General features: G+C 50.0%; 11 protein-coding genes across 11 annotated transcripts; 5 read left to right on the top strand and 6 right to left on the bottom strand.

The window, feature by feature from the left end:
* Positions 1 to 1,107: 1,107 nt before the first annotated feature.
* On the top strand, positions 1,108 to 3,684 carry N7457_004673 (MHYT domain-containing protein; the record flags this gene model as incomplete). The annotated part of the gene is made up of 4 exons (XM_057175718.1): positions 1,108 to 1,259; positions 1,325 to 1,889; positions 1,945 to 2,130; positions 2,188 to 3,684. 4 exons carry the CDS (start codon positions 1,108 to 1,110, stop codon positions 3,682 to 3,684), a joined length of 2,400 nt encoding a protein of 799 aa, XP_057032765.1.
* A 544-nt stretch (positions 3,685 to 4,228) lies between these two features.
* N7457_004672 (OPI10 family protein) lies at positions 4,229 to 4,892 on the bottom strand (the record flags this gene model as incomplete). Its single annotated transcript, XM_057175717.1, is given in 2 exon segments — positions 4,229 to 4,747; positions 4,767 to 4,892. 2 exon segments carry the CDS (start codon positions 4,890 to 4,892, stop codon positions 4,229 to 4,231), a joined length of 645 nt encoding a protein of 214 aa, XP_057032764.1.
* A 262-nt stretch (positions 4,893 to 5,154) lies between these two features.
* Positions 5,155 to 6,176, top strand: N7457_004671 (thiamine pyrophosphokinase-related protein; the record flags this gene model as incomplete). The annotated part of the gene is made up of 2 exons (XM_057175716.1): positions 5,155 to 5,195; positions 5,249 to 6,176. The coding sequence occupies 2 exons, from the start codon at positions 5,155 to 5,157 to the stop codon at positions 6,174 to 6,176; spliced, it is 969 nt and encodes a 322-aa protein (XP_057032763.1).
* Positions 6,177 to 6,791: 615 nt separating this feature from the next.
* N7457_004670 (DNA-directed RNA polymerase core subunit RPB8) lies at positions 6,792 to 7,294 on the bottom strand (the record flags this gene model as incomplete). The annotated part of the gene is made up of 2 exons (XM_057175715.1): positions 6,792 to 6,897; positions 6,969 to 7,294. The coding sequence occupies 2 exons, from the start codon at positions 7,292 to 7,294 to the stop codon at positions 6,792 to 6,794; spliced, it is 432 nt and encodes a 143-aa protein (XP_057032762.1).
* Positions 7,295 to 7,574: 280 nt separating this feature from the next.
* Positions 7,575 to 8,794, top strand: N7457_004669 (elongator complex protein 4; the record flags this gene model as incomplete). Its single annotated transcript, XM_057175714.1, has 2 exons — positions 7,575 to 8,037; positions 8,091 to 8,794. 2 exons carry the CDS (start codon positions 7,575 to 7,577, stop codon positions 8,792 to 8,794), a joined length of 1,167 nt encoding a protein of 388 aa, XP_057032761.1.
* Positions 8,795 to 8,825: 31 nt separating this feature from the next.
* On the bottom strand, positions 8,826 to 9,139 carry N7457_004668 (uncharacterized protein; the record flags this gene model as incomplete). Its single annotated transcript, XM_057175713.1, has 2 exons — positions 8,826 to 9,010; positions 9,082 to 9,139. The coding sequence occupies 2 exons, from the start codon at positions 9,137 to 9,139 to the stop codon at positions 8,826 to 8,828; spliced, it is 243 nt and encodes an 80-aa protein (XP_057032760.1).
* Positions 9,140 to 9,662: 523 nt separating this feature from the next.
* N7457_004667 (tRNA splicing endonuclease subunit SEN34) lies at positions 9,663 to 10,628 on the top strand (the record flags this gene model as incomplete). The annotated part of the gene is made up of 1 exon (XM_057175712.1): positions 9,663 to 10,628. One exon carries the CDS (start codon positions 9,663 to 9,665, stop codon positions 10,626 to 10,628), a length of 966 nt encoding a protein of 321 aa, XP_057032759.1.
* Positions 10,629 to 11,815: 1,187 nt separating this feature from the next.
* On the bottom strand, positions 11,816 to 12,602 carry N7457_004666 (RNase P/RNase MRP complex subunit; the record flags this gene model as incomplete). The annotated part of the gene is made up of 2 exons (XM_057175711.1): positions 11,816 to 12,009; positions 12,074 to 12,602. The coding sequence occupies 2 exons, from the start codon at positions 12,600 to 12,602 to the stop codon at positions 11,816 to 11,818; spliced, it is 723 nt and encodes a 240-aa protein (XP_057032758.1).
* Positions 12,603 to 13,415: 813 nt separating this feature from the next.
* On the top strand, positions 13,416 to 14,561 carry N7457_004665 (putative oxidoreductase, 2OG-Fe(II) oxygenase family; the record flags this gene model as incomplete). The annotated part of the gene is made up of 3 exons (XM_057175710.1): positions 13,416 to 13,799; positions 13,855 to 14,043; positions 14,100 to 14,561. 3 exons carry the CDS (start codon positions 13,416 to 13,418, stop codon positions 14,559 to 14,561), a joined length of 1,035 nt encoding a protein of 344 aa, XP_057032757.1.
* A 3,255-nt stretch (positions 14,562 to 17,816) lies between these two features.
* On the bottom strand, positions 17,817 to 18,991 carry N7457_004664 (uncharacterized protein; the record flags this gene model as incomplete). The annotated part of the gene is made up of 2 exons (XM_057175709.1): positions 17,817 to 17,937; positions 17,997 to 18,991. The coding sequence occupies 2 exons, from the start codon at positions 18,989 to 18,991 to the stop codon at positions 17,817 to 17,819; spliced, it is 1,116 nt and encodes a 371-aa protein (XP_057032756.1).
* A 3,932-nt stretch (positions 18,992 to 22,923) lies between these two features.
* Positions 22,924 to 23,671, bottom strand: N7457_004663 (GMF family protein; the record flags this gene model as incomplete). The annotated part of the gene is made up of 4 exons (XM_057175708.1): positions 22,924 to 23,115; positions 23,186 to 23,316; positions 23,486 to 23,585; positions 23,669 to 23,671. The coding sequence occupies 4 exons, from the start codon at positions 23,669 to 23,671 to the stop codon at positions 22,924 to 22,926; spliced, it is 426 nt and encodes a 141-aa protein (XP_057032755.1).
* Between the last annotated feature and the right edge of the window lie 59 nt (positions 23,672 to 23,730).

Genomic DNA, 23,730 nt, shown 5'->3' with positions numbered 1-23,730 from the left:
ATGATATTATGTGCGTGCTGGTCTGACGGCATTCGTGTTGGGCGTCCACTCGCGCGATATGTGATCGATCGGAGAGGTTTGATCTGGGATCTGCAAACCAAGAGATAAGGGCATTCTGGCAAACCGGATTGCGTTTGTACTTCAAAGACAGAGAGGTCTGAATGCATTGTGGACCCGTGTGGCTCACTCGCAGCTGAATGCTCAATTCGCTTGTTAGCTCGACTCCATTTGCCCAATATTTAATCTATTTGAAATGGGAGACAGGTTGCCCGATATTGGGGTATGGAGTATGTACTCCGTACGGACAATCACACTGAATCAGACAGTATACTCCGTACCAACATCCCCTACATGACCCTCGATCGATCATAAAAAGTAAAAGTCCCCAAAGGAGATCGACTAAAATCCCACAGCCACGAGTCAGACCTTTGATACGACTCTTCGGCCCCATGGTTCAGATGCCCTCGATCCGATCTAGATCGTTGGAAACCAATCAGCATCTGAGACGCTGCCTGTCCTCGGTTGTACATGCCGCTCCCACGTCCGTGGGGCTTTGGATCCCTGTCATTTGGTCTCAACTATTGGCTTAGCTTAATCAATTTGCGTTTTCTTTTGGTTTTGTGCTTTTTTTTTTTTTTTTTTATACGAGCCTCGGCATGGAGACTTTACTTGGTTCGCTTGTCTTGGGTTGGGTTTTTCCCCTCTGGGTTTTCTCCGGGACCAGACCACACCCTTGCCACGCGAGGTGTGGGCTTCGGCCCAGTGTATGGCTTGCTGGAATGGTGGAGTGTACCTCGTCTAGATCGAATTAGGGCTCCATTGTGGTCGTACACGTCAACTCATTCGTTAATGATCCTGGCATACCGTGGAGTCGGTACATGTGGTTGCAAGGCCATATGCATTATAAGATGTTTACGTCGGGCCCGGGTTCATACACTCGGATTTTCGGTTTTGATATCTTCGTCCTCCTACTAACCAGTCAGATCTCTATGTCACATTTATATTGATTAGAACAGTGGTCTTCGACTGCACCCCATCTTCGGCCATACGCGGCACACCGGTCTTCAATGCGCAAATAAAACCTGTCTTATTCTTTTATTTTCCATAATGTCGACTCCAAACCCTCACGATGACCCGCTGGTGCAGGTTACGTACCTGGCGGGGTATATAGTTCTCTCTTATCTGGTCAGCGCCATGGGATGCACAACGACACTGGAGCTTCTCCACAGGCGGACATCAAGATCGGGACTATACAACTGGTAAGCTCGAAAATGCCATGGCACCAACCAAATCCGAGTCATATTAACCAGATGCAAACGATCAGGTACCTGCTTCTTACTTCTTCGATCACAATGGGCGGCATTGGAATCTGGTGTATGCATTTTATCGGGAACCGCGCGATCGTCCTTGATGACGGCGAGGCAGCCGTACAAGTCATGTACAATGTCGCCTTCACGGGCACGTCTTTCGTGCTTCCGGTGGTAGTCCTCCTGATTGCCTTCTATGCCGTGGGCGTCCAGGAGAAGGCGGGCTATCTTCGCATTCTCGTCGGAGGCCTGCTCACCGGTAGCTCCGTCTGCGGTATGCACTACATCGGTCAACTCGGAATCTCAAATTACCGCTGCACTTACCATGTCGGGAACGTGGTGGGTGCTGCGATCATTGCGATTTTCTCCAGTACTGGTGCCCTCGGAATCTTTTTCCGATGGAGAGCAACTTGGACTGATATGTGGTGGAGACGAGGTATCTGTGCGTGTCTATTGGCTTGCGCTGTCTCCGGTATGCATTGGACTGCAGCTGTCGGGACGGTGTATCATGATCACCAGCGCAAGGAAATGAAATCAACTCAATTGTCGAGGAGTCAGGTTGCTATTGTCTGCGCTGTGCTGGTATGCTTTCGATGTCCTTTGCGAGTATTGGAGTTGGAGACTGACAATGATTTAGGCTTGTGTTGCGTGTCTAATCTTGTCGTTCTGTGCTATTTTGGCTGGACGCAACCTCAGGAAGTCGACAACTCGTGCCCATCAGCTTGTTCTTGCTTGTGCTTACTTTGATCCCGCTGGGCGAATCATGGTTACGTCGCAGGCTATGCTTCCTACGAGGAAGATTGTCGATCATTATATTGGACGGGTATGTTCTTCCTAAAGAGAGTGTGCTGGGAGCCTTGACTGACCGATTCCGAATTAGACGTTCAAAGATGACGACCTTACTCGTACTCACCCTACTTTCTTGTGGGCATTCAGGGCAACCCGGAATTGGCCCGTCGTGAAGGATCTGGTGCCGTTCATGCGAAATCGTCTGAATTCCGAGGAAAGCGCCATCGAGAAACATGTGCTCTCGCGTGGAGTATACATGGACAAGGACACGGAGTTGCAAACTGACTTTGATACCTTGTTCAAACAACTCTTCTGTGTTACAGCGCAAGAGCTCTCGGATGAGCTTCACTTGCCGCTCCAGGAACTCGGCACACTATACGACGATGTCCTTTCTACCGCTATCCCCGTTTCACGATTTTCTCGAGCAATGGGCCGCTCCTCCCTCCGCACTGGCAAGGGTCAGTTGATGTTCACTGTCCGCCAGCTCAACAAGCAAGAAGCAGGACGACTGGCATCGTATGGATTCCGGTTTGCAACTATCGAGCACATCACAGGAATGCTTTCCCGGCGCATTCACGTCCCCGAAGCAAACCTCACCGATGCCCTCCGCGATATGCGCGACTATGCAACCTCCAATCGCGGCTTCGACGAGGGCGTTCATCTCATCTCCTTCGTCATGCGCCCAACCATCCACGATCACTTCGAAATCCTCACTGTAAAGGGCGTGGGGAACCCCCTCCCATCTTCAACCCTCCCCATAAAATACCTCCAAGTCCAGCATCTCGAACTCATCACCCACATGGAAGGCTGGTCCATGGAAACATGCATGCGATACCTAAAATCCGAAGCCGCCTCACAAGCCTTCCCACATCTAGTCGAATTCCGCTCCCACCTCGCCAACTCAATCACCTCCCTCTCAAACTCCCTGCCCGAAGACCTGCGCACAGCAGCACAACTCTCCGCCCGCCCATTAACAGCACCCTGCCGCAGCGGATCTGCAAACCCAGAAACCGCCACCCAAACCCACTGCACCCTCCTCAGCTTCTGCGTCGTCGGCACGCTCGACACCCAAATCTCAAACCCAGACTACACCTTCACCCCCTTCCGTCTCTTCCGCGTCCAGCAACAAATCAACGAAGCTTTCGGCGACGGCGACGACTTCGCCCGCGAACTAGGCCAGGAACTCTTCTGCACAGACGTGCGCTCAGGCTCGAGCGCCGGCGAAAGCGACTTCGCCTCCTCGGCCAAAATGGCCATTCTGCGTCTGTGGTCGTCCCGCAAGAGTGTGCCGACTTCGCATTCTAGCTCTGGCTCGCGATACTCGCAGGAGTCGTTGAATGAGTCGACTGCTGTGGCATTGCGGGATATTACGGTTCGCAAGGAGGTCCGCGTGGACGTTACCCATCTCAATGACAATGCTGCACAGAATAACCCGGGTAATCGGGATGCGAAGGTGACTGTCATTGCTGGTGGTGATACCACTCCTCCGACTTATGTCGATGAGCTGTATAGTCTTTGCTATTCGCCTGGTATACGGTTGAGGCCTGATTCGACCTTGAGGAATGTTTCTCGCGGTGGGCCTCACTGATTCTTTTTTTCTTTCTTGTTTCATTTTGTTTTCACTTTTATGCATGTTATGGCTGGCGCAATGATGTGGAGTATATGAGCGATGGGATAGATGACTTGGGATATCGCAGGCGGATATTTCTTTAATTATACCAGCCCTGGAGGAAAATTGTATATAATTTTTTTATGACAAGAACATAATTGATATCAAAAACTCATGCATTCGGATATTTAGATTGAAGTGGTTGTACATTTTTAGCTTTTATAAGTTATATTATAAACAAAAGAGACAAGTACTTGGCTATCCACGAGATGAACTTGAACTCTAGTAGATCACAAAAAGAAAGCAGAATATCGTCACACGTATCAAGACAAATCCAAAACACAAAACAAAGTCGCTAACCACTACATGCAAGAGATGTCATGTACAACATTACTTGCTGCACACCCACAACAAAGCGGGTCCACCAAATGCAGTCCGCAAAAAGGAAGCATTGACTGGCGATCCCCAAAAAGCCCTACTACCCCAGAGCCCACATGCTCCAGGAGAAGAGCCAAAAAAGAGCTCAAGCATTAGCATTAGGATCCTCGCGCTCCAAAAACGTCGGATCAAGATCAATGCGATGCTCAAACTTCGCCCACCAATCATGGAAGCTCTTCAACGGCACCACGTCCTGACCTTTATCCGACGTCGCAAAGCTAGCGAGGAAATTAAACGCGCTACCGATAATCCGCTGCGCAAGCGCCTTCGTCGAAATAGGTCTTTGCGCAGCTTGCGGGACGAGAGCGGTCGATGTCGCGCTCGGTTGCGCGTCCAGCGCGGCAAGCTGCGGCGCGATGTCTTGCGCTGCTTCGATTGAGATGCCGAGTGTCATCACGCCTGTTGTGGCACTGCCCTCGTCGAGCATGTCATCTTCTTCTTCGGCTTCGGAGCGGACGCTGTTTGCTGGGCGGACGGTGAAGATCCCCGAGGGCTTTTCGTTTGCTAGGGCGCCGATGAAGCGGAAGGAGGAGGGTTGGCCGGTGGTTGGGTCTGGGAGTTGGGCGTAGATTGCGGCGCCGGTGTTTGGGGGGGAGGATTGTTCCTGGGAGGAAGAAGACGACTATTTCGCTGAGGGAGGGGCTGAGAGGGATTGTGAAGGCGAATTTGGTTGCTTGGCCGTTTGGTTGGCTGTCTACTGCGACGATGTCGGTTTGACATGGGCGGCCGGGGATGACGACGGAGAACATGGTGGGTGGTGAGGTCGGGGTGGGAGGGAGGTTTTGGGGGTGAGGTTTTTGGGGGGTAACTAGAGGAGAGAGGTGAGATGTAATTAGAGGTCTTTGTACAAGTTCTACAAGCTTCTCTTTGTTGCTCTTTTTTCGATGATGAAAGTGACATAAGAGGGGCTGCCCTTATCGTTGCGATAAGGGTTTGGCTTGGCCCCGGACAAAGGCTATACGAACCTCCAGACGTACATCGAGACATTGTGCTAGAGTTTATGAAAGAATCATGGGGAAATCCAATCTTGACCTCGTCGGTGAATGCGATAAGTAAAGATCCCCCGTTCTTGTTTCCCTCAAACGTGCATCTGACACCCCCGCAGCTTCCCTTATTACGAGGACAATCGCGCCGTCTACACTGAGAACTTGAACAATTACCATGCATTCAAAGTATCCGGCTACGACTGCACGCTCGGATATATCCTGAACGCAGTCGTAGAGAAATTCCCCTGGTCCGAGAACTGCTGGACCATCGACTCAACCTCCCGCACCGTGACGCTAGTGACACCCGCGGATGCCACCCCCGCACACCGCAGCAAGCTCGTCGCCGAGGACATCGCCAACGCAGTAAAGCAAGGCAACTTCGAACTCCTCAAGGGATGGCGAAACGAGAACTACCCCGTCTACGGACCAGGCGGAGAATTCCTCCTCGAGATGGAACGCGCCGCATCCCCACTCTTCGGCATCGTCTCCTACGGCGCCCATCTAACAGGCTACGTTGAAGACGCAACCGGTTTCAAAATCTGGGTCCCGCGTCGCGCAAAGAACAAGCAGACGTACCCAAGCTTGCTGGATAACACCGTTGCAGGCGGTATGTGCACCGGCGAAACGCCATTCGAGTGTATTGTCCGCGAAGCAATGGAGGAAGCTTCATTGCCGGAGTCTGTGGTGCGCGCTGCTACTGTTTCCAGGGGCTGTGTTACGTACTCGCATGTGCGGGATGTGCGGGCGGGCGGCGAGACGGGTCTTGTTCAGCCTGAGGTGGAGTATGTTTATGATTTGAAGCTTGATGCTGAGACGATCCCGAGGCCCGGGGATAATGAGGTTGAGGAGTTTAAGTTGTTGTCTATTGCTGAGGTGCAGGCTGCGTTGGCGCGGGGTGAGTTTAAGCCCAATTGTGCGAACATTATGATTGATTTCTTTGTTCGCCATGGGCTTTTGACGCCGGAGAATGAGCCGGATTTCTTGCAGATTGTGGCTCGGTTGCATCGTCGCTTGGAATATCCCACTGCTTCGCATTGTGCTAGGTAGATTTGTAATGTTTTGTTGTTTGGGGTATAGAGTATGTACATACTAGGTACGCTGCACATAAGATACATGGACTTGGTTTCTAATCTGGGTTATAAAATAGGATCTCGTTTTCATTTGGGTAGAGGCTTGTCATCGGCGAAAACTTCTAGTCGAGCGCGCGCAAAGATTCAATCACATATCACGAATGCAATGCTATCTACGTGATCCTGCAAATGCGAGCCATAATCATGAGCTCAGTCTAGGTTGCGCCATGGAGACGCGGCCAGATAAGTGACTAAATATACTGGGCATACCGTGTAGCTGTCATCAGCCATTCTAGAGCGATACCGAATCAAATAGCCCTAGAAAAAGGTCCTATTGTTGAGCGGTCAACATTCATATCATCGCATCCACGAAAATCATGTTTCGTTAGATGATAATCTATTGGTATTCCTAAATCAAAATGCAAAGAAACGCCTGCGCTGCACCCCATAAGAACGATATGAACATCGGTCTGGCTTAAATACACTGACTTTTGCCCCAATTGGGCTCCGCCCCGAGATCAATCCAAGATCAATCTCATCCTGTGCCAAGGTCATAAGCAAAAGAGAAAAAAGAATTCCGACGGAGATGCGCCTATTTCTTAAGCAGCAGGTACACGTGATCAATTCTCAAAGGAGCAAGCTTCTTATAAGGACCCTCCAGGTAGAGAAGAAGACCTCCAAAGGACACGAAGACAGCCCTGGAGATTCGAATGTTAGTTTCTGCAATTGATGGCAATTCGACTAAAAGCGCATCCAGGATAAAACTCACATAGTATCCTTGGTGGCACCCTCCTCGAAGCGGTACACCTTTCCGTGGCAAACATAGTCGTAGTCATCTGCCAGGGTCTGGTCACCCATGCTGACCTCCCTCCAGCTGGCGCGAGTGTCCTCCTTGCCGTCAAGAGACAGAGTCGAGGCCAGAGCGAGGGACAGCGATTCGCCGACCGCGCATGGGTACAGCTCGGTGTTCACATCCAGGGTGAAAGTGAGGGAGGCATCGTTCGAGTTGCAAGTAAGACGGGAGACACGATCATATTTCTGGGCGTTGATCGAGGTGATCGTGAAGGTATCTTCGAAGAGGAGCGGGTCGGACATGATGAAGATTGCGACCGCTGGCTTGTCGGTCTACTCGTGGAGGATTTGGAGTGATATGTGCAGTTGATCGCACAAAGATTATCGTGGGTTCAAAGGGTCGCAATGATTGGTTGGTGGAGTGAAGAGAAGAGTTGGAGTCGGAGGTGGAGAGGTGATCGGAGAACTGAAGCTTTTTTTTTCTGCCGCTTTTGGTCCCCGCCGATAACGATTTCGTTGGTTTGACATCAGCTTCTAGCTTTGAGCTTTTTACTGGTTTGGACTAGGCTTCGTTTGATCTACCATGTCCTTTCGCAAGCGCAATATCGGTCTCTCTCCCGGAGTGGACCGCAACGCTGTTCCCAATGCTACCGCACAGCCCGCTGCGCCAGAGAGCACGCCCGGCATCCGCCCCTCCCCCGATGATGGACGTCCAACAACCTCGACAGGGACTCGGTCTCTAGATAATCTTCTTGCAGGCCATGCAGGACTTCCGATGGGAAAGCTATTGTTGATTGAGGAGAATGGAACTACGGATTTCGCGGGCGCATTGCTACGATACTATGCGGCGGAGGGTGTGATCCAAGAGCAGAAGGTTCATGTGATTGGAGTGCCAGAGCAATGGGGTCGAAGTTTGCCTGGCCTGATCGGCTCAGCAGAATCCTTGGACGAGAAGAGATCTGATAGGCGCAAGGATGATCGTATGAAGATTGCCTGGCGATACGAGCGTTTGGGCGAGTTTGGGGCTGTCGCTGGTTCGCGGGGTGGTGAGTGTTGAGACCAAAATATTGCTTCTAGCTCCACGTGCTGACGAACATAGGCCCTTCTAATCCCGGGGAGCAGGATGCAGCAACAGCAAAAGAAGCGCCCGCTTTCTGTCACGCCTTCGATCTCACAAAACGTCTCACCCACCCATCTATCACCAACATGTCCTTCATTCCACTTATGCCCTCGAAAGAGTCACCATTCCTCGCTATCCTCAAACGACTCCAAACCACAATCGCTTCCAGCGGCCCCGGTGTCATTCACCGTATCGTCATTCCTTCTCTTCTCAACCCCACAATGTACCCGCCTGACGCCTGCCAACCCCAGCACGTTCTCCAGTTCTTCCACGCTCTCAAAGCGCTGATGAGTGCGCACACCACCCGTGTGACCGCAATGATCACCATGCCTTTGTCTCTCTATCCCCGATCATCAGGCCTGGTTCGGTGGATCGAGCTGCTCAGTGATGGCGTCATTGAGCTTTGTCCCTTCCCACACTCCGCGGATGCGATGGCTACCTCGGGAGCGGCGACTTCCCAAGAAGAACCACCCCAGGGTATGCTCAAGACTCATCGCCTCCCAGTGTTGCATGAGCGCGGTGGTGGAAGCGATCAGAATGTTGGACAGGATTGGGCGTTTATTTTGAGCCGTCGGCGATTTGAGATTAAGCCGTTCAGCCTGCCACCAGCTGAGGGGGATACCGAGGCACAAGACGCGTCGGCTCCCAGCGGAATGCCCAAGAAATCGGATCTCGAATTTTGAGAGGCATGACAATTGGCGTGATTGCCCAGACTCAATCGTCCTCCTCGAAGTGTCGTTGGGTCCCTGGTTCTGAGAGCATATCGTCCATCTCGATTTGTTCGGACATGGCGGGACCCGAATTAGCCATTGTTCGGAGATAGCTCGCTCCGTACGCATCCCACCCTGGTCGAACAGAACGAAGACGATTCCCTAGGCATGATGACGCTACAAGCCATGCTGTTCGGTGTTAGTAATGCGGACTGGCTACCTAGGTAGTTGTCTGGCAATGGATGCTGTGTAATACTGACCAACAAAGAGCATCAGGGGGGCAAAGAATACCAGGAACATCAGTAGTAGGAAACCCATGATGCCTCAGTATATAAGAAGACTAGAATACTTCACGAATGTCAATGATGATGATGTTAAACAGAAGCCATGCTCAACAGCAGTTCGCTTGCCAAGATGACTATGCCTAAACAGGACTAGCTCGGAAGCTCAGCTTTTCCTTTTCTTCCACTTTTTTTTTTGCTTTCCTCTTCTTCTCTTCTGTATGCAATCAGCTGTGGCTTTGTTGGTCTAATTCGACGGCAAGCCTATGTTTGATGATGTTCTCGACACTCTAATACTTTTTTAATGGTAAGCTTTCCCCAAATTCGTCCCTCCCACTTCGCATGATTATTCAAATACAATCTGTCAATCCCCTGAAGCTCTTTGATACGTCACTGAGCGCTTGCTGAGAAACGTACTGGAAAATGATTCGCGATCTCAAATATATATTGCTGGCATCTGCATATCTGCATATTGGACAAACGCTAACTGTCCTTGCCACAGAATCCTTGAAGAATTTCCAAAAATTTCCAAAAATTTCAGAACAAAAAAAATCAAAGAAATGGATTTCCAACCAGACCTTCCTATCCCGATCTCCTATGTATCCGGTAGATACCTACTGTTCTCAATCGATGCCGTGACCTACCTGCGCCGTGAGCATCACATCTGTGGGGTCCTCATCGGAACGCTGCCCCAGATTCCTCAGCAGAATGTCTTCCTGGGTCTCCCACTGGAGCTGATGCCCGAGGAGGCACGGCTGTTGGTGGACAAGGGTGTAGCTTGCATTGTAGACGAAGCCAAGGCACATGAAGGCATGAACACTCTCTTAGAAGAGGATCGAAGACGGTATCTCCGCGACCTCGAATCCCAGGGTCAGCATGTGTCGCGCATCCAGACGGATCGCAAGGAACGGAACCGTGAACAGACAATGAAGAAATTAGACGAGAAGAAAGCCAAGGCGAAGGCGAAAGCCAGCGATAGTGCCGCAGCAGCTCAGGCGCCTCCAGTACCCGCAGATGCCACTTCCACCCCAACCCCGTCACAGATAAACCCTGCCATCGTCGATCTGTTCGCTGCTGAAGACTCCGGCATATCATCCCCTTCCACCAAAGTCTCGAACAAACCCAATCAGGCGGCAGTGGTCATCACGCCTGCAACATCTTACCCGCCACTTCGCACACCTCCATCGTCGAGTCACCTCTCCGCACCCGCGGTGCCGCTTTCCTATCCTCTCTTCGCTCACCTCCATTCCAATGGCTATTTCCTCTCCCCTGGTCTGCGCTTCGGATGCCAATACATGGCTTATCCAGGTGACCCGCTGCGCTTCCACTCGCATTTCCTAGCGGTGGCCTACGAATGGGATGAGAATATCGATCTGATGCATCTCATTGTCGGCGGCAGACTGGGAACTGGCGTGAAGAAGGGATTCTTGATCGGTGGATCACAGAAGACAATCGATGAGGCTGACTCAGAGGCTGAGCGTGTTGAAAGTGTCCGGACATTCAGTCTTGAATGGGCTGGAATGTGAGGGGTGAAGGGTTTGAAGGTCTTCACACACCTTCGAATATTCCTCTTTCCCAAACATTAAGCTTGTAGCTTCTGTCTGTACTTGCAGCGATTACATGGCTCATGTTCCATCGTATCGTACCATTCCGAAACCCAGATGCACATTTTCCTCATGGAACCAGTGTATGGTCTCCCAAATGAAAGGAACAAGGTCATTGAGGATCTGGGTCGTCTTCGATCAATATTGAGACAGATGATAACCTGACCTCACATCACAATAGCGGTCTATCTTGGTAGTGAAGACAGCTACGTTTAGGGCTTGCCCTCCGACCGAGGTGTCAAAGGACCAAATACATCCATCGATGCATGGATGTATCGATTCGCTGTGCCTCTAATCTACATGCATGTATTCATACATTGCTCAATTCATAGTAGCATTGCATTTGGTAGCGATGCCATTTGCAGAACATATCCATCGAACTACCATTTACACATCATACCAAGGGTCTTTTGTAGTGGTCATGCTTCTTGCTTTGTATAGGATTAGTGCTCTCATAGTTCCATCATTCTGGCTGCCTACAACACTGTAGAATCATATACGATATCAGAAAGTATATAGATGAATATCCTTTTCTGCACACCATGTCTATTACCATATCGAGTCACCTAGGCTCCTAGATCAGCTCATTGATGTTCACTCCGACACAGACGTGCCTGTTCTTTTGACATGTGATGATACAGATTATGTATAAAACGACATTTATATGTGATATTTGGGTTAGAAAAGGTGTGTGCGTAAGCTTCGCTGTGAAGATAGATGACAATTGGTGGGAATAAGTTTCTCTCGGGAATCTCGATGTTCCAACCGTACTTTTTGCCCGGCGACTTCGTGGTTTCTTCGGGCTGGAAGCCCGGCTTTGGCCTCCTTTCATTTGCCCTGTTGTAGGTTTCCTCATGGATGGACCATTGTCATGGGCGAACTGTCCATGTTGTTCGTGGGCTTTATGGAAGAAGAGCGACTGTACTTTTGTGGAATAACGTCTGAGAAGTATAGGCAGATAAACCTCAAATCCCAAGTACCAAATGGAGTATGGAGCACAGCATCAGCTTCCATTCCATGAGGGAAGTCGCAGCTCGAGGCTGCTTTGAGATCGAGAACTTGATTCCATCGGCAGTACCCGATGAGCGCCAAACAGAACGACCAACATTTCAAATGTAGTCAATATTCCTCCACTTGAACTTCTTATTAGCTCTATCCACAGGCCGATTCTGGAACTGGTTTCCATGAAGCTCGAAAACCAACGGCATGGGACCATCAGCAGACTGTTCCTGCCGATCCGCACCCTCAGCCGGCGTTGGCACAGGGACTGTAAACTGGAAAACGGTATGTTCCTTCGGTATGGCTATAACAAGTCCCAAGTCAGCATAATCGACCACTATAGCACTTCCCGCACAAGCCAAACTCACTCTTCATCTCATCCTGCTCCGTAACAATCACAAACGTAAACTTCGTATCCCGCACTACGATCCCCTTAATCCCAACTCTTCCAGGACACCTACTCCGCACCACCTCAACCTCCGCACCATGGTAATCCGCACTGACAAGCTTGCTCCCATGCGACGCCGGCGTAATATGACCATGTGGCCCGCCCTTGATATCCAGGATTTCCTGCATATACCCAACCCACAATTCATGTAGGCCCTTGAATATGGCATGTTTGCATTCCTCCTTTGGCAGATCGTAGAGCCCCGAAGTGCGCTTTTCGCGCGCTGACAGCGGTCGCGGCTTCTGGTGTCGGAGGAAGTAGTCTTTCTTGCGGAGACGGTGGAGGCGGCGCCGGGAGCGGTTGTCAGATGCTGAGGGGGATGTTGGGCGGAGGAAGAGGGGTTTTTGTTTAATGCGCTCGGTGAATTGTTGGGTTGCGCTGTCTGGGGAGTGGGCGCGGGAGAGGAGAGTGTGCGCGATGTGTGACTTTGGGGCCGGGACGGAGGCCATTTTGGGTTGCTCGGGGCCTTCGTATGGTCTTGATATGGATTTTTTGATTAGGTCTAGAGGCGATTGGCTCGGATGTTGAGTGTTTGTAGAGTGTTTGGATTGGAGGTTGAGCTGTTGGAGCGAAAAATTATTGGGTCTCGCGATAAGATAGGCCATGTCATAGACCACCTTCCATGTCGAAGCAATGTTTACTGGGATGCATTCAATGTTCATGACTACTTTCGAGGTATAATGCAAGACCTGTATACCCGTTGGATTCTTTATAGCTTCAAGTTCTTCCATCATTGAATCAAGCTTGGATGGTGTGATTCCTATAATCCTGGTGTTGATGTATTCAAAGGTACCTCACCTATCTTCTCAGTCAAAATATACAAACTATTCTGTGAAGTAGCATATTAAGTGGGATCAAGATGTCTATGTATAAATCTTGAAATTAGTCGATATCATTCACGAGTTTGTCTGAGAGGCTTCCTCGAAGACCTCCCAGCCTGAGCCTACAAGCCTGTTGATATATACCATCAGTTTGCATATAATACGTAGAAAAACCCATGATATACAACCCGCATCTGTATCAATTACCTGACTACGGATGTAGCCAATTTATTACCTTACCGATGAGATTAATGCTCGGATATCAATCTCTTTCAATAATGGGTATTCCCTCGGCTCTTTGCTGCTTCCCCGCATATATCATTTTAGATCAATATAGTGCTAAAGCCACCACTCCCATCTCGTTTTCAGTGATACATCATAATCAAGAAGACAAAATAGCTGCAGTGCGCTATTGAGCCCCGTGATTCCCATCATATCAATATGCAGCCACGGGCAGATCTAAAGGATATCCCCAACAACTTCCCCGGAATTCCTCCGTTCCCCGATGATGTCTCGACGGCACCCCTTCTTCGACTGTCATCGGGGAAGCTACTCGCAGGGAACCCTGGGGAGTACAGAAGACTGTTCCAAGCGTCCACAGATATCGGATTTTTCTACCTCGATTTGTCAGACTCGGAGCAAGGCGCATCACTCCTCGGCGATGCAGACAAGCTGTTCGAAGTTGGAGCGGGGCTTTTCGAGCTGAATCTTGAGGAGAAGAAACAGTATGATTTCAGTGGACAGAACTCGTACTTTGGATATAAAGCACAGGGAGCGGCGGTGGTCGACAAAGAGGGGAATCTGGACCGGAACGAGTTCTACAATGTATGTCTGCACCGCCACACATCCATTTCTGCAGTAAACTGACAGTTAGGCCTAGGTCTCCAAAGACGATATCTTAGGCATTAGCGATCCCCTGCCGGCACCAGAAATCCTGCACCAAAGCCGGGCCCAACTGGGAAGCTTCATGCGGGGGTCCCACGCAATCGTAACCCTAATTCTGACCATCCTAAACGACCAACTCGCCCTACCAAAAGACACACTCCCCAATCTACACCGACAACAATCTGTAAGTGGCGACCAGGTCCGATTCGTCAAAGCTCCACCACAGCCAGCAGACGATAGACGGACTGCATTGGGTCAGCACACCGACTTTGGCAGCGTCACAGTCCTCTTCAACCGACTGGGGGACTCCAAGTGCTACCACCAGGCGCTGATGCCGAATGGGTTTATGTGAGACCCCTTCCTGGCCATGCTATTGTCAATCTTGGTGATGCGATGGTCAAGTTTACGAATGGGTTGTTTCGATCCAATATCCACCGGGTTGTGGCCCCGCCAGGACTACAGGCGGAGTTGACGCGGTACAGTCTTGTGTATTTTGCTCGGCCTGAGGATAGTGTGTTGTTGCGGCGGTTGGAGGGATCTGATCGGATTCCGGCTATGGAGGATGGTCAGACCGAGGAGGAGATTAATAGCAAGGACTGGATTATTCGGCGGGCTTTGGGACGTCGGGTGGATTTGGTAGCTGATATTGATTTTGAGAGATCTGCTGGGACGGAGCAGATTAGTCGGAGGATCAAGGTTTAGTCTTTCTTTCCGAGATCATTGCAGAAGTCATGATATAGGAGCTGGTGGTGATTGTAGGTGGAAGGCTTTCGCGAGTAAAGGGTCATAGGCCATGGCTAGATCTGCCTCGCTGTTGTCAGTGTTCTGTAGGAGAGTGCAGAGGCATGGGCAAATTGAACAGGAACTTCATCACTGCTACCCAGGTAGTCCGCACTTCGTACGGAGTACGGAGTACTCCGTACAACGCAACCCTACGGCCCACTCTGGGGTTCTCTAAATTGAGACATTACTGCGTACGTACTCTGTAGGCTTTGTTTATACCCCCTGAAGTCAAGGGTTCCGAGCTTACTCCGTACTTCGGATCCTGCCCTCCAATAGTAACAACCAGCCACGCGTAGACTAGCAGAAACCACCGAATCCACCCTCCAAGCTCAAGCTGTACTCCATCTGGAAGAATCCCACTCCACTCCTGACAGGAGGATCTACTCTAAATAAGCCCCCTTGCCCTCGAAACAAACTCTAATCAGATTAAGGAGATCCCAGCTTACGCGCGGGTAGGATGTCCATCCAATTCGACGGCCTCGATTATTCAACCCGGGAATCCGGTAAAGACAGGCGATGCCGGGAGAAATCTAGACTAGACTCAAATCCCGGCAAACCCCGGAAAACCCCCCCTGCTGATGAAGCTGTCATATTCCATGCTTTCGATGGATGAATACGTCTTGTTTGATCTGTGATACCTTCATTTCGTACTTTGTAATATGCACATTCCGTGAAATTCGAAAAGATACGGAGTCCGGTGTACAGAGTACGGAGTAGATAGCGTATAGTTCCATGCAACGACCCGGATAGAGAAGGAGGCCTAACCGGATTGAACCTGTTACATGGTCATGGAGATCCTCTGGAGGCAAGGATGGCACTGGGCAGTCTAGACAAAATGCTTGCCCGGGCATGACAGCGTCTCGGTCGATTATTCATGCAGGATCGCATGATCGAATTGTCATGACTCGGGTTGCTTTCTACGAGTAGATAGAAACCGGTGACTCGCATGCCTAGCGTGACAATTGAACTAGAATCTGAGTATGGGCTACTCCGTAGGTATGGCCAGATTGTTGAGTGAATAGATCTCATGAGAGGTATTTTTCGCCCTTACTGTATACATCGTCCAGCATATGTTGTCGAGTCATGAAAATCGAAGCCCGAAATAGCGTTCCCAATCGGGTTAGTTGACCGTTGAGAACCCGATTCCCCGATTCCCCGACTCCCCTCTCTTCTAGCCCCAGCCACTTCATTCTTTTTTTAAAATGAAGAACAACAAAGGGAAATAACGAGCCCACAATACCTTACCCGTTGCCCCATCCAGACCCAGACGCTCACTTCCCAGAGCTCTGGAACCGGGTTATACGGCTTTGCCCCGAAGCGAGCCCCCTTGGCCCCTGACTGATTGGCCATTTTCCATATCTTGCGCTCCTGTGTGGACTTTGCAAAACGATTCGGACCGAGATATTCCATAATTCGTACTTTTGACAAGATCATTATGGTGCATGTCTCGGGGTTGGGAAGAAAAAAAGAACGCTATTGTATCCCCGCGACCCAGCGCTTTGGTCCTATGGACCATACTCCGTACAAAGCAATGTGACAGCGGGTAACCCTTGCATCCGGGTGTTTCCAGGTGTCACAACTCTAGGAAGTGGCGTGGTGTAGTCGAGTGGATTACCAGAGATAGGTTAATTGAAGGAATCCCCGTTTCACTAACAGGGGGAAGAAGTACTTTTTTCTCCGGAAAAGCAAACTGCGGAACTGGGGGATCTCGAACCGAGACCATATAGAACTAGTTAACTTGAATGAGCTATTGCTCTCTAAAAAAGAAAAAAAAGGAAGTAAAATAGATGAAATACGAGCCAAAAAGGGCATTATCTCCCTAGTGCCACGGGATTACCCCGTCTACCCAATACCGAACTTTGCGATCCTGGATTTTGGGATTTCTTAATGTCCAATTCCTGCAAATCCCTTTCCATCGCCACCGATCCATACTACAACGGGAAGCCCTCCAGAGCTCAAAGCGCCGGATTTCAACCCAGCGGTGGTTCATACTGGCTGACGTATCCTCTTTCCCCGCTATGCGCTTGTTTTACATACTTTGGTGAAAAGTACTCCGTACTTAGGGCAACAATCCCTGGAACGGTATGCCCTTCCAACGGAGTATCGCCAACTAAAGTCCCATCCACCGAGGAAGCGGCTCGGACCGTCCAAACGGAACCACACGGGTGACTCTTTCCCGCTTTCCCGCCGTTTCGCCCCAACGCTGTTATTGTTTATGGACGGAGTACTCCGTGTGGAGGGGTATTATACCTTGGGTACATCGAAACGGAGTATCCGCGGACTTTGACCCTTCCACCGGCCGAGTCCCTTTCCCCCCGCGGAAGAGTTCCCCGGCTCTACGTGGCGCGGTGCCACCCACATCATGTCGAGACAAAGGCTCTTGGAATGATGTAGAGCTGGAAAGGTAGCCATGTAGACAGAGTACGGCGTCCAGTAGAATGTACATACGCATGCATAATGACAATGAAGATATGACGTTGGAAATTAATTGACCCCCCCATGATCGGGGCGGGGAAGCCTTAGTGGTTTCTATTTTGGCAACGGAAATCATGTCCGGAGAGGTAGAGGTACATACGGGTACATCGGTATTGGAACATATTGTATGATCGCTACTCCGTATGACGTTCTGGGCCCGCCAGACTGGGCCCGATGGGGTTTTTATCGTGGCATCGGGCCTGTTTGGGTTAAGTGGGTTTGGGGATTGCCGCCTGGTTTCACCTTGAGCGGGAAAGGATGTTGCATGGTTGCTATGTGTGTAGAATATGCAGTTCGTAATCTATACGATATGCACATGGGTCTGGGGAGTGCATACGTTTGGGTGTCCAGGAGCTGTGCATGGATATGTGTGTAACCTGGAGGGGGGAAGGGGGCCTTGGGGGAGAGGAGGGGGGGTGGGTTCGGTTATGCGGATTTCAGTGGTGAGCCTGAATAGGGAATGGGGTGTGTCGTTGGGAGTCAATGCTGTGCAATGTATACGTAGGTATCGTATACTCTGTCTGCTGAGTGTAACCTAGAAATTGAGAAAACAAAGCATAGCATGTAATCAGGACGAAGAGTGATCGAGTGAACTATGGATTTGAGAGAATAAAGCCATTTGGGAGATACAGAGGAAATCTTCAAGAAATGTGTTGATGGATAACATAGATCTGACCGACAATGCTGAATGTTCCAAGCTCAAGCTCCTGCTTTCACAACTGATTTCGCAGTTTCTGCTCGTGAAATCAACAGACTTGCAAGTTTCTCTTCAATAATCCGGACAGTCTCAGGGTTAGGTTCTGGTTTGATCTTTTTAGGCCTGCGAAGAAACTGTTAGTTTGGTTTTATCTCAAATCACTTCGGATAGACATAACATACGGGATCCGTATACTCTCAGTACCCTTCACCTGGCCACATTTCGAACAAATCCCCGATGGTCCCTGATACCTAGTCGCACAGACATGACATTCGTAATGAACCCTGCGACGAGTCTTCCGGAACGTACGATTCGGTCTCGTTTTCGGCGGTTCCGCATCGCCCGGATATCCATTAGGATGTTTATCTAGCTTGGCCGGGTCCCGCGGACAGATCTTGCAGCGAGTGTGATTGCAATCAGAGCACTCGTTCGAGCCCGGAGCAAAGGCCATTGTGCAGAAGTGACAGTAGCGGTGGACGCGCTGGCGCATCGGTTTCTGGACGTAGTTCTGCCCGCTCGGGGGCGAGGGAATCTTCAACGGCTGGTCTAACTTGCGGCCAAGACCCAGGTGCTGTTCTTTGAAGAGACTGTGGGACTGGGGGATGCTGGGCTCTGGAAGCTTGGGCTTGCGAGAGGATTCAATCTTGGCAAGTGGGTGTCGGGGACATTTTGTGCAGCGGGTGTGTTGGCAGTTGATGCATAATTTCTCTGCGCCGAAGGTGGTTTCGCAGCGGTGGCAGGTGCGATGCACTCGCATGCGGATGGGTTTCGTGACTCGGATTAGTTGCAGGTCCGAGTGTGGTTTCAAGTCGGCTTGGTTGAGCGCCAGGCCATATTTGGCGAAGAGAGTGCGGGCCTTTTCGTGCTGGGTGGTACTGTAATCGGCGATCATGACTGGCTGTGGGATGCTGGGTTCTTGCGCTGGAGCTGGAGCCTTTGCTTTGGGTGTCGCTGTTGCTGGCGGGTTTGATACCGATACACTATACCAAGACAGAGTCAGTGGACTTTCAAGTATATATACTGAATTGGGAAAGGATATATCGTACGAAGATTCCGCTGTAGTGACATCCGCAGCGAGAGATTGCCGTCTGGTTGACCGAGAACGAAGGACGCTCTTCATGCGCTCGAGATATCTAGAGATGCCCTCGGGCTTTTCTTCATGGTCGTTGGAAGACATGTTTCAAGAATCGAAGTTTAGAAATGGAATGGTGAAGGTTGGGCTATATGCTATCCAAGGTGTCGGGATAACTTCATTCCACACCCAGTATGGAGAACAGGAAGTTCCGTGAAGAAGATGACAGGATGACAGGGAAGGCCAATTATTATAGACACGAAGTAGAGTCTAATCTCCATAATACTCCGTATCAGACGAGGTATTGTATAACAATTGTATAACGTTGGAATAATAGTATAAGCGAAAAGCTCCAAGCTCCAAGCTCAGACGTGTTCCGGTACTCTGGTTGTGTGGATTCGCATTGAGGGCGACTAGCGAGTATTTGGCCTTTGGATTTATTATTTTCACCTTTCTTTTTTCTTTTTTTCTTTTTCTTTCTTGTTTTTTCCCCCCTGGGAATTCCTTATATCTCATTCCCTGTTAGAGTATTTCTCCGTGCCTGTGTGATACATCGGGGAGTATCTCTGCATATTAGGGCATGCAGGGAGGTACCGACAGCCAGGTCCCGGCGATATGACAGAAGATAGAGCCTATAAGTCCGTAATTTATCCACTTGTGCACCTTTCGAAAGACCCTTTTCAGGAGTCTCCCATATCTGAGAATCGATCTAGCGGACAGAGGCCCGCTAATGGCGTACCAAAGTACATCCAGATAGGTACCCTATATACTCCGTACCCTTGGAGGTAATATGGAATAATATCAATATACTTTGTACAATCTATGTTGCATTGCAATGATCATCGGACTAACTCCTCCAATAGAATGGCAGTCAGATCCCGAGACCCTGGGATGACACGGTCTTCATACGGAAGCACCCGCTGTCCGAAACAGTGGTCTATCAGCATCGGGTGACAAGGGGCGATTGTCCTTATTTTTTTTAGGCGTCTCTACGGAGTACTACAACATCCTATCTTAGGGGGTTGAGTGATTTCTTTTGAAACCGGGATTTGAACGGCCTGAACTACCGAGATCGCCAACTCGTATATTTTAGCCGTAGAGTTTCTCCCCCTTTGCTGGTCTGTGTGTAGGACAAGTTGCATATATAAGGAGGCCTCGGAGTATATTCGACTGATCCCGGAGAGAATCAACAACCTCGGCAGGGAATTGGGCTTATTTTCATCATTTTTTTGTATCATTGCCCTTTGCACAATGCACAGTACTTTATGTACGTTCTTTATAGTGCTGACCGAATTATTGATTGCCAGTGGAATACGACCTTTGAAGAACATGCAGAGTCCCCGAACGGTCTAGTATCGAATGGGGGCAAGAGACGTGGAACTTCCGACAGCCACACGGGCATCCCGCCGGCCATTATTAGGTGGGAACGAATCATGCATGATGCATGACACGAGGGGAATCCTGTCAATCCTCTATGTGTCCGTCCATTCGGGGTCCAGAGCCCAGAGTCCAGAATCCAACCCCAGTAAATACTTGGGCTGCGAAATAAGATACCTGAGATATCCAAAGGGCGAGATCAACTCGGCCGAATTCCACTTTTCACGGGGATGCCAACCGAGAGAAACTGCTAAAAAAAAAAAAGAAAGAAGAAACTTCCGCCCCATTCGACACTACTGCAGACTAAAAAAGACACGGATCATCCCCATTTTTGGAATTTCCATCCCTTGTCCAACGGTCTCCGCCAATTGCACTAAGTCGTCCTGTCAGAACCCCTGCAAATGACGCTACGGAGAGGAAACCCTTTGGCGAGAACGTACTCCGTAATGAAGATCATCCTACTACATAAATCTCACCACTTGCAGCGACCCGACTCCCCGGGAAGGGAAAAAAGCAACAAGAGCAATGGTTCGTACCGAAACTCCAAGTGGCCAGTGCCCAGTCGACCGGAATTGTTTTTCCTGTACACGCATTCTGGTCATCTCGGATTGCCTAGCTTTGACACCCGGTTTCAAGTGGGCCGTGAGTATGATGTGGACTTCTTGAGGGCTTCTTATTGCCCGTAAGAGTGGAGAGCTCGGCGGTCGGATCGCTAGTCCTCGAGTCCTGGAGAACGAGTATCGTACAAAGCTGGATTTCGTATAATATACGCCTCCAGAGCCCTGAGTATATTAATTTTGATGATCACTGCTGGTTTCAATGGAGATATGTGCTTTTTTGGGAGTGCCAATCTACGATATACCTCGTTCCGCATTCGATCGATTCACTGCGGGCGTTACCACATAGTTCCTACAAATCATACCTTTCTCCCATGATATTCCCTGTCCTTCCCCTGTATTCCAATTCTTCTCTACTCCGTACATGCAGGAAGCATGAATGGCCCGTTCCCTATCCTATGCACGACGGTCGACATCCGTAGCACTTGGCAGGAATCTCGACGCGACTATGCAGTACAGCGCAGTGGTGAATCCCGTATAGTCCTCTGTACTCCGTACGCGGAAGTATGATGTATACACCGGGTATCATCGATGGCCAGAAATCAGGTTTACAACCTTTTAGCCACTGATTGGCCATCCGCCGTGGCAATTGGCAGTCCTATACGGAGTACTCCGTATCCAGCATCCCGTCCATATGAATCAGTCCACATGCTCTGCGACATTCCATTTCCCGTGCATTCTTCCATAGCTGCCCAAATGTCTAGACACACTGCCCCCCCCCTTTCATAGCAGATATATCAGATTCTACTGGATGTGCAGCCAAACATTGTGCATGAATACTTGACCCGGCGCAACGGTAAAGCTACACATCGACGGCAGCTCCTTGCCACCGCCATTCTCGTCTGTCGAGACCACCCTTTTCTCGGAATCTGGACCCCTTGGGTACCGTTCTGTCGGGATTGGAAAATGGACTGTAGCTCTTGGTATTGCTGTATTGTATGCGTTGTTCGATTTTTGAAACCGAACCTTGGAGAGAGAGTCCCACCGCCTCATCAAGGGACTAGATGCACAACCCTTGTTGAACCGAGATACATCAAGCGGGATGGTCAAGTCCGAGATCATACAGTCTCGAACGTAAGCAGATCCTGATAGAAGCGCCCACTCGGGCTAAGCAAATACCAGAAACAGGGTCTATGGTGTAGCGAGCGGGGGAGGGGATTTCATAGTGGGCGATCACGTTTGCATGAGGGCCAATGAAGAACGCTCATGTATATTGCATGTCCACTTCCATCATCCCACCGAGAGAGAAAAAGGGACTCGACTATCACCAATCAGAAGACCCGGAAGCCATCTCGGTGACAGATACATAGGACCGGCAAGGTCAGACGGGGGCGATGTTGTACGAGATCATTGATCATCAGCCCCCAAAATATTGGTGGACAGTCGAGGGGCTGATTTTCAGGTCAATACTGGGATAATGAGCTATTCATCTGTGGCTGGCGATGATCAATGGCTCAGCTGGGGAGATGTCGACATCCAATCTCCACAGACTGATTATTTATGGAGCGATACGCTCAAAAGCAAACATAACCATCCCCTTCAGAAGAGCATGTGCGATGCAAAGCCAGCTGGCGATTTCGACCAAGCTGAGCATCTGAGCATCCCCAAATGACAAGCGCTGACCACTCTCTGCCTAAGAAATCCGGCGCTAACCGAAGAAAATACATGACTCGTGAGATCTACCGCTAGCTGTGAACTGCGAACCGTTATAGATCATCTGGTTGATCCATGGATAGATCACAAACTCAGCGTCAGGAATCAGGTTCGTTCCTGTGTGATCGACAGCATCCCGAGATGCCAGGAATCTGCTCAGGGCAGCCAAGTACAAGCCAGGTCTCAAATTTCCAAGAATTATCACTCGACACCCGCATGAAGTGCCTGTGTGTGTATGTGTGCATGGGCGGGATTTCCAAGCCAATAGGAACCAGCCAATCCGCAGAAAAACACCCTCTATACAAGATCCCATGCCTTGGGTATACATACATGCCCGACCCATTGGCGAATTTCCCCCAAATGATGCATCGTTTACTCCGTAGACCGTGCTTAGTCCGAGCCAGTCAGCTTGGACTTGATGTCGATGATATCGTCATCCGACTCCACCTCGATTACTCGGTTGACTTGTGCGCTGGTGCGCATTAGCTCCACTGCGTTTGCATACGACATCCGTTGCATCGGGTTGCAGTTCTCGGGGAGCCAGTATAGGAGCACGTAAGGGACTGAGGGGCGTCCATCTTTCTGTGAGGGGATGTTTCATTTAGTGCCTAGGTCGCATGGGTCATGTCCACATTGTTGATCGCTGACTTACGGTAGTCAATGGGTAGCTGAGAAGGATGAATCGTGGAGAGGACTCGGGAAGATCATCGGCTAAATCTTCCATCTTTGAGTAGATCTCGTCGTCCTGAGGCCGGATCTCTTGGGTCTTTGCATCAATGATATCTGTTACGTACCACTTGTCAGCGTTGTTGCTCAGGCAAGTTGACTGGTATGGCTAGCACTAGCCATGAGAATGATATGTACTGGATGGCCATGTGCTATCGAGTTCACACTGTCTCGAAATTGAGATGTATGGGGTATGGAAGGAAATCGCAGATAAAGGGGGACATACAAATGACAGCCTGTGCATCCTTGGCTCGTGATGTGCCCAGGCGAAACTTGCGCAGCTTCTCCTTGGTCTCCGGAGAGAAGGAATATAGTCGTGAGTCGGACTATCAGACGTTAGCATCTGATAGGAAAAGTTGCGAATAGGCCTGGGTTGCGTCTGCCAACCTGGTGGGGAAAAAGATCTCACCATCTTGCACGTTGCGTATCACACAAAGAATGGACGTTAGCGAGAGTCCTGGGCTCAGCTAG

Source organism: Penicillium paradoxum (genome assembly GCF_028828445.1).
Source record: "Penicillium paradoxum strain IBT 22861 chromosome Unknown utg000004l_segment0_segment0, whole genome shotgun sequence".
NCBI lineage: Eukaryota > Fungi > Ascomycota > Eurotiomycetes > Eurotiales > Aspergillaceae > Penicillium > Penicillium paradoxum.
The sequence above is the reverse complement of the archived record's forward strand: the minus strand, read 5'-3'. Positions and strand labels throughout refer to the sequence as shown.